The 15,026-nt window shown below is 32.2% G+C and overlaps 1 protein-coding gene across 1 annotated transcript; it reads right to left on the bottom strand.

The window, feature by feature from the left end:
* Positions 1–291: 291 nt before the first annotated feature.
* LOC126883507 (proteasome subunit beta type-2-like) lies at positions 292–13,340 on the bottom strand. Its single transcript, XM_050649116.1, has 3 exons — positions 13,132–13,340; positions 5,055–5,248; positions 292–667 (listed from the first exon to the last, which is right to left on the bottom strand). The coding sequence occupies exons 1-3, from the start codon at positions 13,220–13,222 to the stop codon at positions 350–352; spliced, it is 603 nt and encodes a 200-aa protein (XP_050505073.1). The 5' UTR covers positions 13,223–13,340; the 3' UTR covers positions 292–349.
* Between the last annotated feature and the right edge of the window lie 1,686 nt (positions 13,341–15,026).

Raw genomic sequence — 15,026 nt, 5'->3', positions numbered from 1 at the left:
AACTTTAACAAAATGACAACTATAAACATCAAAATTAGATCAGCCATATTTAATACAGCTGATCTATTATTTGTTACTACATATGTTCTATATTCAGTTTCTATACATTTTCTGAAATAAAAACAAACACTGCAACAAATGAAGGGTCCATGACTGTAATAGCTCAATGTTCCTATGTATCTAGTAGGGTGGCGTTTACCGTATAATTAGTAAATTTTGTTACAAGCATATACCACCCTATCTAATTTCTTGTCCTACTATAGAAATAAATGCTACAATAATGGTAGAAAATACAAGAAAATTCAGTTTATTTAATAATAAAAAAATACATAACTTATATCAAACTAAATTAAACCAAATCCTTAGCAGTGATATTAGGCATATCCTGGATGCCATTTTTATCAACACACTGCACCTTAAAGTTAGGCAAATTGATGATCAATCTTTTCTGAACTTCTTTCACACATTTTTTCAAAAGTTCGTAACCTTCTTCTTTACTAAGGTTCTGCCGATAATTACGATCCATAATTGACAGTGAAAAGAATCCTCCATAACCATGAGCAGCATAATCAACGCTTGCTATGGATGCTAGGTAGTCCATGTAATATAGCTGAGGACCTTCTTTGTCATCATATCCAGCTAGAAGAAGGTTTACATGGTATGCACTCTAAAATGTAAAAGACTAAAATAATAAAGTAAATTGAAAATAAACAAATTAGGATATAATTACAAATACATCGCACATCCCATTCAAAAGTGTACTAACTCAAAAAATTTTATTTTGGTATTTATTTCACCAATCAAATACATTATGCCTCATCTTTTCCCCAGAAAACTGTAATATGGCAACCTTAAAAGCACTTCAGTAGATGGAGCGAAATGATAATTGTAACAATTAAAAATCAAAGCTTATGGTCCAGTACAAACAGTATCACTTGAACTTGTAACACGAAGGAGAGCTAGTTAGCTGTGAAAAACATATTACATAATTAAAAAAATAACTATAATAACCAATGTGTTTTCACTGTTTTTTTCTGGAAAAAGTATTGCAAATCGAATTGTTACACAATAAAGACAATGACATATAAACTCTGTTCGGTCAACTCAGACCCATTTTGATATTGGCTATGAGCACCTGTTTTTGGTTGTATAGTAATTTCCAGCCAAGTCTAATATGTCAAAATGTAACTAAATTCACAACAAAAATAATTAAAGTGGAACCCCGATATGTCGGCCCCCGATAACCCGGAAGTCCGGCTAACCCGGACCGATTTTTATCAGATTTTGATTTTCAGTATTTTGTATTTTGACAACGACACCCGATTTGGGCGTCGAAATGTTAATAAAATTATTTTTCAATTTAATTGTGGCTTATTTCCTATCAAAATACATAGTTAATTATCAGATAAACATTTCAGCAATAAAAATGTATGTAATATATTATTTGAGAGATAATGTGTATTTGTGTAATTTGAACTATACGATAGTAAAAATGACTCATGGCACACGCCGCGCCGGCAGAAACAATATATATTTCAAACAGCATTGTTTAAAAAGACTAAAAGACTACCTATTTAAAAAATTCTTTTTCAAACAATGGTCTTTAGTTTTCACTGTTCTTAAAAATAACATCACATCGATTGTGACTGTATTGTGTGTAGTACAGTCTTGTATATTGTTGGTTCCGTTTGTTTACGTTGTTTGTGTTTGCGTGTTTTTAGTAATTTAGATGTGTAGGAGGTACTGTGCATATTTATATATATTTCAAGTTATTTCAATTCAAACGGAGTTTATCTGTAAGTATACCGTATTTTATTAATTTTTACCATATTCTCCGGCTAACCCGGATTTTCGATAAGCCGGATCGGCCGCGGTCCCGATTAATCCGAGTTATCGAGGTTCCACTGTACTAAAATTGCTAGACAGACTAGAACTAGAACACACAATATAGTAGGAAATAATTAAAGCAAATATTTTGTTTTCGCTCTCCTGTAAAATTTCAATACTTTGAGTTATGGTTTAGAAAGGGATGTGTGACCTGTAAATCATTAAAAATTCGAAGTTTTCACCTTTAAATTATAAAAACAAAGGACCAAAATCTTTATAGGTTTGAATCATATTGAATATTTAACACATTGACAACCAGAAAGTCTATAGACATCTAATTTCCATTGATGTAATGTGACACAACATCTATACTGCTGTCCTCAAATAAAACGCGGTATGTGCAGCCAACTTAAAACCGACAAGTCGGCCCTCAAAGTATTTTTCTCAGGACTCGATATGTGTTGACAGCATATTCCAATTTGTTTATTTTGGTAGTAAATAAAATGATACGGCTTTCAGACATTGCAGAAGGATAAATAAAGTCACAAGGAAACCACATATAGCAAAAACTCGACTTTCAATTTTTTTGCGGATACCGCGTTTTAATTGAGGAAGGCAGTATAGACAACATTTTTAAAATAACGAGTTGTGACAAAAAATCGGTAGACCGTAAAAATGGTAAAATGTTACACAGCATCCATGGTCGTCGTCCACATGTTTACGAAAATGTTAAAAAACTCATTGTTTCCATAATCTATAAGCGCTAAAAGAAATTCAGAAATTTCCCTATTCTACTTTGCAAAATCCATATAATGTCACAACACTTGCTTATACATTTGACACACCGTCCATCAACGTGTTATTGAATTACTTGAAAAATGTTGAAAATGTAATTTCTGAAGTTATACTTCTTTAGGAGTGATTGGAAAAAATGTCAAGAGTGAATTTTTATAAAAACGACAGTCTAAAGACCGTGTACACCAACAAGATAAAAATGACAGACTGAAGTTAATTGCTAAATCTTTCAAGTTATGTATCAGTGCAAATAGATATCAGTAGATATTTACTGATTATTTCATTCATAGAAGATTCTGACCAATAGAAAGCTACAGAAATAAAAATTAAAGTGATTATTTCATTCATAGGAGATTCTGACCAATAGAAAGCTACAGAAATCTAAATTAAATCGATAATTTTTGATAATTTCCCGTCGTCAAGTATATTACGTCAGATGCCTTTCGTTGCTACGAAAAAATACATTCAGTGACGGTAATGACAATTAAATAAATAATAATAGTCTCCCGTTTTATACCGCTCACGTGGCTTTGGGAGTATAGCAGGGTAGTCTGCTATATCTAGGGCCTACGTACGGTATACAAGGCAATATACGGTACAATGACAATTAATGTTTTAAAAATTATAAAAGTGATGACTTTCAACCGTCAAATTTTTATAACAACTGTGTGTTTAATTGTACTAATTTGTATTTACATAAATAAATTACAATAAAATTTTGGTTTTGAACAGTTTTATTCATGAAATAATCGCAGCAAATTGCACTCGATCTCTAAAATTATTATCGAATTTTTGCCCTCGTGACACTTTGACATAATTTCACTCCCCTTCGGGTCGTGAAATTAAGGGCACCCAAAGTCCCATTTAACGACAATGTTAACATTATGTCATATAGCTCTGTAACCAAAGCACTTAGAGACCTAATTTTTGTTTTATTTTGAAACTACATGTATTGTTTAGTCCCGCGTAGATTTTTGTAAAGTTAGAGCGAAAGAAACATTTTATTTTAAATTTTTTTAAAATACTCTTACAAAAAAAACCCAAAAAAGTTTACGATTTTATTTTTTATTTTACTTGTTTTTGTACATTTTTCAATAAAAATTTACGCGGGACTAGATATTATCTATCTACAATTACTGTAAAAATTTGGACCTTCTATCATCTAAGGAACCAGAGATATCTGACATCAAATCGCAAAAACATAAAACACTCGTAATAGGCTATAACGCTACCGGTACATGGTAAGTTGAGTGCAGACGTTCAGAAAACAAATAGTTTTGTAACCATGGATATTTTATATGCTTCTTTTCATGAGCATTTTTCAGTGCGTCACAAATGATAGAAAAAAAGGTAAGTCCATGATAATATACATTTTAGTGACATGACATTTTAGTTAAATCTGACAGTTGTCACATTTTATTTGCAATTTGGCATAAGATCAAATCAATTGTGTTTATTGCATTTATAAAATAGTATTTTCTTTGATTTGTATAGTCTTATAAATTGAACAGATTATATAATTCGTAAATAATTTTTTTTTCGATTAAAGCGCCATCTATTGACAACTAGAATAAATGTTATAAATGTCACCGACGAAATGTAATCCCCGACGTGCGTTTTTTTCTGTCACATGCAATTTAATGCGTTAGAAAGAAATCGAAAAACTGTGACGCACTGAAAGATCCTCATGAGAAAAAGCATACTATAATGTGTTATATATCGTTGGAAAGAGAAGATTTCAGAGAATAATTTTCAATCATAACCCAAAAAACTTAAAAAATTCAATTTTCGGACTTTGGCTGCCCGTAAAACTGTCAAAGTGTCACTCAAGAAAAATTCGATAATTTTAGAGCTCTTGTGCAATTACTACTGATAATAATTTATTAGCAAATCTTTATTGAAGTTTAGTTTCACGAAAAAAATGGTAAAGAAGACCCAAAAATTCATTTTGTTTCATTTATAATCGGCAACAGCCATACCACACTGAATATACTGGTTCTCATCCAATCACTGAAGTCAAGCAGTGTCATGCGTAGTTAGTATTTGGATGGGTGACTGCTTGTGAAATCAATCAAAATCAATCTTTGTGGTATTTACATTTTAGTAGACTAGTTGGTAGTTCAGTTTTTTGTTAACGAATTATTAGATCTAAAATTATATTAAGGGGGTGGAGTTAAGATTAAATAGGTAACTTTGAATAAATTTTTAAAATCTATTTAACTAGTGACAAAGAAGTATAATTTCTTAAGTACATACAAACTACACACACTCTTTGTTTTTCGAGAAGTTTTATGATTATATCAATCATGAAAATGTAGCAAATAGTGTTAAAAATATGTGAGAACATTGATCAGACACAAACACTAGAAAAAAAAAACAGTTTTCTAGTGTTTGGGTATGAACAATTAGAAAAAATAATAATTATCTCTTACTCTGCTTCTGAGTGCATCTGCCAAATTTCTTCTAGTAAATGCTGCAGCTTCTTTGGGACTCAATTCATAGGTATTCCTCATTTTGTAAAGTTGAATATTTTTTGCTATATACTCTGCAAACTGTGTAGTATCCCCAGACTCACCAGAAACAGCCATAACAAGCTTATTGGAAAGTTTATGAAGCTTGTTTTCATCTAAAAATATAATTATTTTTAGTGTTATTAATATGTGGGTGAGAGGCAAAAAACTGTTCTAGTGGTCAATGAAGAGAAAACGAAATATTATGTGCATTAACAGACAAAAAAGACGGCAAAAAAAGAATAGGGCAAAATGTAACAATAGAACCATATGAGGCCATGAGAGCCAGACTAGCCTAACTAATTAGACCATTACTTTACATAATCAAAGAAAATGATCAGAAGGTAACAATGTCCTATTGCTATTGTTTGAGTAGTTTTATGTTGACCACAAAGGATTATTGGTCAACATACAATTACTAAAATATCGAACATTGTTAGCTTCTTTTATTTATTTATTTATTTATTCACGGGCAAGCCCTATTCAGATATAAATGTTAGAGTGTTCTAAATTATATAACATTGATGTTAACCAATTATATAACAAATTATCATAATATAACATAACAAAGTGGTTTGAGCAAAAATAATTCTATGAGTAGTACAGTTACAAAAAAAGAAAAAAAAAAAAAAAGAATAAGATAACATATAGGTCAGTACAATTACAAACAAAAGATATCACCTAAATCAATTCAGAAATGTTCCAAGAATAAGATAACATATAGGTCAGTACAATTACAAACAAAAGATATCACCTAAATCAATTCAGAAATGTTCCAAGGTGTAACAGTTTTGAGTTATCTAATACATAAAGGTCATGTAACACTAATCACAATACAAAAGCTCTGGCCGAAAGTATTAAAAAGTTAGGGAAGAAATATGATTTTTAAAGCGGGAAACTGATATATTAAAAATTTCGATGGTATTTAATGAGTTAGCTAATAGAAGAGTTCTAGGAATAAATGTGTTGTCAGAATAATTGAATCTATGAAAAGAGACATAAAAGGTTTGCACCTGCCTAGTCGAACGACTGGGGACAAATAGAGATATTTTGGAGAGAAGCTCAGGGCAATTACAGAGCCCATTGATAATTTTAAATAAAATTATTAAGTCTCTTTGTTTTCTGCGTACCTCAAGAGGAGGTAAGTTCAGTATGCGCTCTAATACAGAATAGTCATAGGATACATGCATCTTAGTAGCAGTATATCTCAGAAAATTGTGTTGGACAGAAGTTTCAGTTTATGAGTAAAGTAATAGGGGGACCAAATTGTGGAACAGTAATCAAAATGAGATCTAACCAGGGAGAAATAAAGGGATTTAATAGCTGAGATGTTTGTAAAGTCTCTGGTGGTTCTTTTTATAAAGCCAAGCATCTTCATAGACTTCTGTATTGTACTGGAAATGTGTGATTTATAGCTAAGGGCGGAGTCAAGGATCACACATAGATTCCTAGTTTCAGAGGCAGAATGTAATGTCAGATTATTTATACTATATTCGAAGATGATTGGATGATGAGTTCGATGGAAACGAAGAATATGGTATTTGGATGTATTCAAACACATACCATTTTGCATACACCAGTTAGATAGGCGATCAATATCACCTTGTAGACTAAGTGAATCAGCCTCACATGTGATTATTTTAAAACATTTTAAATCATCAGCGAATAACAAAGTTTCACCCACTTGTAACAGGGTATTAGATCATTGATAAATATATTAAACAACAGAGGTCCCAAGTGTGATCCTTGTGGTACACCTGAGGTAATAGAGATGGTATGAGAATAGTAATGATTAACCCTGACAATTTGCGATCTTTGCGTAAGATAGCTCTTGAGCCACTTCAATATAAGGCCATCAACTCCGTATAAATAAAGTTTATGAATCAAGAGCTCATGATTAACTTTGTCGAAAGCTTTGGAAAAGTCAGTATACACAGAGTCAATTATGAGACCCAATTCTGCAGATTTTTTGGATGTAAATCCAAATTGTTGGACCCCTATAAATGGCGAGAAGTCATAACTTAAATAATCGGAAATAATGCTCTCAAAAACTTTAGGAATAGCACTAAGAATAGAAATGGGACGATAGTTACCTATGAGCTTCTGATCATTTTCTTTGATTATGTAAAGTACCTAATGTTCTTATCACTTAGGCCACTCTGGCACTCATGGCCTTTGGACTTTGAAAGAGTGGAGTGTTTAAAAGGGAGAATTCAGGCAGCAAATAGATATGTATAATAGCCTCCACAACATTATTTAATCCAAGAGCCTAAGGCCCGTATTTATAGTCGAGTCTCAAGACAGCGTCGATGCTCAAGACCGACCTTGAACCAAATTTGTGTTTTATAAATCGATCTCGAGACACGACGCTGTCTTGGGAAGTGTAAAATGACAGCCGAATCTCAAGTCATCGATCGACCTTCCTCAAGACCGCGATTCTAACCTAACTTTGTTTGTTATTGTTTGAATTTTGAATATTTTTAATTCAGTTCCAACATATAATTTTATTTTTCTAATTACAATAAAAATGTATGAAGAAGTAAAAGCATTTTTAGAGTTTATTGATAATATTGGAGAAGACAATCGCCCGGGAAGTATACAAAAGCGATAAAAATATAATCTAAAATACAATGGAGTATTACAATATTGAAGTTCATCAGCGAATCAGCGCATTAACTTAAACAACAAAGGTTTTATGCTACTTATAGGAATATAACCAGTTTTTATGAGGAAGCCCACTTTCCAAAAATGTACAGGTACTGTAAAGACATACAATATATGTTATTCAGGCTCTTATTATGTAAATGAATTTGTAGGTACTAGAAGAGAAATTATGTATATTATTGTTCAACAACAAGGTTATCAAGTCATTCAATATTTGATCTAAGAGCATTAAGAGTGAAATTGTGAAATGGAAAGAAGTGAAATTCCAGGATTATTAATAGGAATAGATGACAGTAGTGGGTATGCATGCAGACACTATCTACTTACCCCAGTATTACAGCCAGGTATTTATTGATAATTGCTAAATAAATAGTAGGTTATTTAATAGACATAAATATCTTTTTAGGTAATGATCAAGAAAATAAGATATTTTTACAATAGTACTCATGTGAGAACAAGAAATGTAGAAAAGCTATTTGGAACCTGGAAAAGAGAGTTTCCTTGTCTTCAACAAGGTCTACAACCAAATTATATACATGTCTTGTAATAATATATGTGCTACAGCAGTACCTTACAATCTAGGTAAATAATGATCTGGTGGTAAATAGACATGTTAATGATGTGGAACAATCTCTAAATTTTTGGTGACATTTTTTTCAACAATATTTTGCATGAGAATACATTATTGAATACCTACTCTTATTGTGTTTGATTTTTTTGTCTATTATTTCTCAAAATGTCATCATGATCATTGTTCAACAACCCTTTTTATTTGAGTTTTGGTCTCTTGAGGAATACAGCTCCATTCCAGTCTATTTCAGGATTTGTTCTTGCAATTTTTTATTTTTAAAATATCAATGTCTTATTTTATTTGTTCCTTATATCTAATCTATAGTCTTTCTCTCGTTATATGCCCAGCTGACATTTCTGTGTTTATTTTGGAAAGTATTTCATATGCTTCCATCCTTCCTCTTAGAATGTGGTCCTATTTTGATGAATGTATATGGATCGTGGTATGCCCTGTATAGTTCAAAATTATATTTCATATGTAAAATTAACATGAAGTAAAACTCCCTAGTGTAGTATTTTTTTTTTATATTTCATATGCTTCCATCCTTCCTCTTAGAATGTGGTCCTATTTTGATGAATGTATATGGATCGTAGTTCAAAATTATATTTCATATGCTTCCATCTTTCCTCTTAGAACGTGATCCTATTTTGATGAATGTATATGGATCGTGGTATGCCCTATATAGTTCAAAATTATATCTTCTCTGGTCTTCATATTTTAGATGCTATTTAGCCTGATTCTAGTGCTTTATCCTTGTTTCCAGTGCTTTATCAATTTATCATCGTTTATTTTACCTACCTGTCTACTGCTACTCTACTATTGTACTTTCGCCATATATTTTTGGAATATAAATATATAGTAACCTTCTGTCTTTCTCTTGTTCAACTGGAATTTGTTTATTTATTCTGAGAATACATTATTGAATCTGTATTATGTTAGATATATTATTTTTTATTTTATTTCTTAATATGTATTTTTTATATTTTATTTTAAAATAAATGAGTATGAGTTTCCCTCTTCTTAAATAAGTATTTATTTGACAAACCTTTCCTTACCAAATATAAAATTAATTACACATCTGGACCTCGGAGGTAAACTACACTATGTCATTTCGAGCAACTGTGTGTAGCGTGTGTTTGCAACAAAGTTTAGAGCACTTAGGATGTTAATAAAAATCTGATATATCCCATAATTAGTTGAAAGACAATATGACTATATTTTAATGATAATATATAACCAATGTGTATAATCCAACTAATAAAAAAACACCATGTCGACATAGTGTAGATTACCTCCGAGGTCCAGGCGTGTAAACAGCAATACTGTGATGAGCACTCTAATAACCAGCAAAATAGCGCCAAAAATGGAAAACATATGTTGTGAAATAAAAAAAATGTAAAATTATCTATAGGAACCTATAAATTTACATTACATAGCTTGTCACCTTTAGATGTGTGGGAGGAGTATGACAACTGTCACAGAGGTCTAAAGGTGGGAAATTATGTAATGTAATGTAAATTTATAGGTTCCTATTGATAATTGTACACCGCTACTAGTTTCATCTCCTTTTATTTCACAACGTACTATATGTTTCCATATTTTGTGTCATTTTGCCAGTTAATAGCACGCTCATCACTGTATACCATTATTTATGCAGATGACATAGTCCTCTTAACAAGAAAAAAAGCTGAAGTTGTTTAGAAACTTGAGAGGTGAAGCAAGAAAATTGCATGTCTATAAATGAAACAAAAATAAAATATTAAGTGTATTGAAATGTGTGGAGAGATGAAATAGAATAAATTTTTCACACTAAAAACAGGCACAAAGGCATACAAAATTGAAAATATCAACCAATTCAAGTATTTAGGAGTGGCAATAATTGATAAATGGGAAGAAGAAAAGAAATAGAAAAGATACTACTAAGAGTAAGCTAGTAAGCAGATCGATGGTATATGATTGAAGTCAAAAATGTATATAGGACAACTATAATGCAAAAATGTATTATGAAGCAGTTATTTTAAGTGGCATTGTATGCTTGTGGCACTTGAAACAATGAATAAGAAAGATGAAATGAAAATAGACATAGTACTGGTAGGGGCTGGCAGTTCTGAGTTAGGACTGGCAAAAAATAATATATATGGAAAGTCAGGTGGCTAGGTCAACATTACTTGAATGTATGAGATTATTTTTGGAGGAAAAAAAAAAGAGAAAGACCAGTTGTTCGAAGCAGTAAGGAGATTTGGATGATATAGAAGTGTAGAACTGGAGGAGGAGCGTTAATGTCCAGTAGAAATGGATAGGCTATATTTACTTTTGTGCTGTTATTTGGGTAAGATTGTTAATATTTTATATCAATATTGTAGTTGCTTGATAAAAATTCTTCTAATAATTTAATTTTATCTGACTCATTCAGACATATATTTATACATTTTAGAGTAGATGACTTTAAAACAAAATCGCCAATAGTTATGAGTTGCATTCCTGGGACGATTTTATTAAAATATAGTTAATTCGATTACATAAAATCAACTTTAACTCAATAATATCCGTCACAAAAAATTTATAGCATGTGACTGTCTTTAAGAATTTAAACATTAAATAAATTTAATTTCAAACTTAAATTGAGGCTTATTCCCATGAAAATAGTAATTGCATTTTATACAAGTTCCACCTGTCATGGTTTCTTCTTTGTTGTAAGTCAGATGAAGAATATAAACATAGAAGAAAGCTTACACCATTAATAAAAAGGCAGGTAATACTAGGAAGTACCAGAGTTTTATTTGCTTTGCTTTCTTTCATAAGAAATAAATGATATCTCCCAGTGCTTTCTCTTAGAACTTTGAATATTTCATTAAACCCCATTACTCCCAACCAAGAATAAAGTAATATCACAGTATTCTGTTATACTGGAGTAATATCAAAGAATATATTTATACTTTCCTTTAATATACAATCCTTTACCACAAAGAAAAGAAATCCTTAAATGGAAACAAATTATGAGAGGTCATTAACCTTTGAAAAAATAGCATGTAAGATTTAGAAAAAATAAAAATGTAAATTTTCAATCAATAAAATAAAATTTATTTAACTGAAAACATTTTAATAATCTATTTTCAAAAAACAAATTAAATATAAAAACATTGTAAAGATATTTAACTTGACGATTGACAGTTTTTAGTTGGTGTTCCATGTCAAAATTGCTTAAAATCCATAATTTTCTAGCCTCGAGATCAATCTTGGCCGAGATCAGCCGAAGACTCGTTTATAAAACAGAACGTGGTCTTGAGCTCGACGTTGCCGTAAGATCGTCTTGGCTGAGACCAATCTCGAGATCAGTCTTGAGTACTGACTATAAATACGGGGCTAAGACGAACCCTATAAGTATCAACACTCTCAACTAATAGTGAAAAAGAGGACTAGGAGTGAAAAGATTATCATCAATGAGCAGGGCTAAATTTTGAACAGCTGAATACAGACAAGAGTTTGCAATAATTGTAGTAGCCAAACTTCATTGAGGAGAGGGTACTTTAAGAAGAAGAAGCAACACTGACAAAAAATAAAGTATGATATATAAATCAATCAACCCTACGTTAGGCACGCAGTTATTGCTGATGAGCTTAGTTGTGCGGTCTAAGATTGTAGACCAATAGGTTTTTGTCGTATAATACCGGATTTTGACAAAATTAACAAATTAATGGTTAATACTTAACATATTTATTTAGGTCCGTACTTTGATATTAGATATGTTTTGTTCCTTGGCTGTTCTCATTTTGACAGTGGTAAAATTAAAAACGAGGTCATGATTCTTTGGGTCTTTACTCACAACTAAATGAAAATGGTCCCCAAAATAAGCTCAACTTAGTAAAAAACACAAATATTTTTTATCTTTGAACTTATAGAATGACCAATAGCGATAAATAATAAAGAATAGAACTAAAAATAAAAAAAAGAACAACACTATCAAATGGTAAAAGTGGCACAATTTTAGTCTGTCAAACATTCAGTGTAAATATCCCTGAGATGATCCTTGCATGCAAATTTGTCACATCTTTGGCATGTCCTTCTTGTTGACATATTGCAAATTCGTGCACAAATACAACATCGTCCCACATAATTTGTTGGAATATTATGGGGAGGGGTATGACTTCTTGAACTCCGAGCAGTACATGCGCTCGTCGTCTAAGTTCTCTTAGCAGGGAAAGTATAGTTGACCCATATTCAATTTGCGGTTTAATTAGTTCCCATGCTAAGTTTTTAACGAAGTCGCTTCTTGAATCTTTTTCATTTATATTATTAGCGTTATATACACAGCAGGCTACATATTAGCTTTATTATACACAACTAAAAACTGGAACGCCCTTAGTCGCACAGTCTACAGTTGTAGACCACTGCTCTTTGAATAATGGTAAAAAAATACCTAATGCAAACATATCAGCGGTGTTTAGCAAACCGAAGAGTAAGTTGGAAGTATTAGTGGCAGCTACTAAGCGGGACGGGGACGTATGTGCAGTTTTCTGCAATTAGCGACCACTTAAAGGAGAGTGGTCTAGGATTGTAGACCACGCGACTAAGGGAGGGTTAATAGTTTTCTTATCCTGACTGTATTGCTATCTTTTGGGACACTGTTGCAATAATACATAATACTGGGAATCTTCTGGAGACTATCTAAAGGAGAATGGAGAACTTTGGATACCTATGTCCAATAATGCAGGAAGGGTCTCTTATATGATGATTATGTATATTGATGTTATTTCTCTGACTTACCTGTTTTCATTACAATTATGCTTTGCGCTGCAGTCATATCTGCAGCAACAAGAACGTAGTCATTAAATTTGATACCAAGTAGACACTCCATTGTACAAAATAACTCGGGCCGACAATTTGCAATAACAAAAAGCGCTATGTAATGATAGTCAGCTATTTATTATAGGTTATGTTTTATGCTTTGACGTTTCAATGTTTGACAGTTTGACGTTGTTGTTTTAGGCATTTTGTGGAATCGAAAATTTGTATGGTTCGTACAGTATAAATACCGTTGTACGTCATCCATGTCATAGTGACGTCAAATGTTACCAACACAAAATATTTAAGTCCTAGGTCTGTTTCTTTTTAGTTAGAATCGTTTGTGACGGGTAGTTCTTTCAGGTTTCAGGACAACAGACTCAGTAAAACACAGGTTAAAACAAAATAAATGTATTGAGGATATTTATGTACAGTTTAAAATTAAAATAATAAAATAAAATAGTATTCTATCTTCGCCCCATTCCGGAGAAAGCTCCCTTGGCGGACGTCTGCAAAATAAAAATAAAATTGTATTTATTACTATCAAAAAAAATGCTATTAATGCAATACAAGAAGCAATTAAGCACAGACTCGCACCTCCTTAAGTCGACTTTACACTACATGATTTATCGGTACCCCCGTCAAAAAAGCTCCGACAAAATAGCCTGCAGACAAAATAGCCGCGGAATAATAGCCCGCCGACAAAATAGCCCCGACAAAATGGCCCCGAAAAAAAAGCTCCCTTCAGAATTCATCATGAAATAATTCCTTAAAAATACATTTTTTCGGAAATGGTAATTATCCTCTATTCAGATGTTTATCTTAACCACATTAAATAAAAATTGTCTTTTCAGAGAACTCGAGTCCTGTTTTTCCTGCCTCTTGGAAGTTTGAACATTTAAGTTAAGCGAAAATCAATATTAATTTATGATATAAACATTTTTTTCTGTTTTCGGGCAACAGTAAAATGCATTTTAAATTAAATAAATTAAATACATTCTTCCTTTTTGTCAAATAACTTAAATTAAAAAAAGTTTTTGGACACCTTATATAAATCCTAATTCTGTAATTGTTTATAAGAGGCTGTTTTGCCGGGGCTATTTTAGCCGGGGCTGTTTTGACCGGGGCTATTTTGTGTGCGATCTATTTAGTCGGGTCTATTTTGTTTGCGGGCTATTTTGTCGAGGCTATTTTGTGTTCGGGCTATTTTGACGGGCCTTTTTTGACGGGGCTGTTTTGACCGGGCTATTTTGACGGGTCACGTGATTTATCATGTGATTTATCATGTGATTTATCATATGATTTTTCCCATGACGAACCGCATGACAATGCTTATGACAAAACGAGCCATATAACAATGCAACATCATATGACAAATCACACAGTGTAAACATGTAAATTCGACTCCATGACCAAATCATATGACAAATCACATGATAAATCATGTAATGTAAAGTCAACTTTACACCTTACTCAAGTGTAAGTACAAAATTTGTACAAATTATTTATACTTACACAATCAAAATATATATCAATAACTATTCACTATATCCACTACACGGATCCTGTTCAATTACGAGCGGAGCATCTCTTCACTACAGAGTTCCACTACCCAGATTGGCCTAGCTGTTCAATACACTGGTTAGTCAGGGAGTTTAAGAGCTTGATCGCCGCAAGACTGTTGTTCTTCCTCGGTTCTCTTTTTAAATAAATACCATTTCGGTGGCCCCACGCCTGGCTTCCATCAATAGAGTGGATGGAGTCTAGTGAAAGTGCATTGGAATTGATGAGCGCACGGGTCTCTTCTGACGAGCTGGTGAATGCCGGGCGGAAGGATATCGTTACATGTTCAGCTAAGTACACTGGAATTACAGCGA

Source organism: Diabrotica virgifera, chromosome 4, assembly GCF_917563875.1.
Source record: "Diabrotica virgifera virgifera chromosome 4, PGI_DIABVI_V3a".
Classification (NCBI taxonomy): domain Eukaryota; kingdom Metazoa; phylum Arthropoda; class Insecta; order Coleoptera; family Chrysomelidae; genus Diabrotica; species Diabrotica virgifera.
The sequence above is the reverse complement of the archived record's forward strand: the minus strand, read 5'-3'. Positions and strand labels throughout refer to the sequence as shown.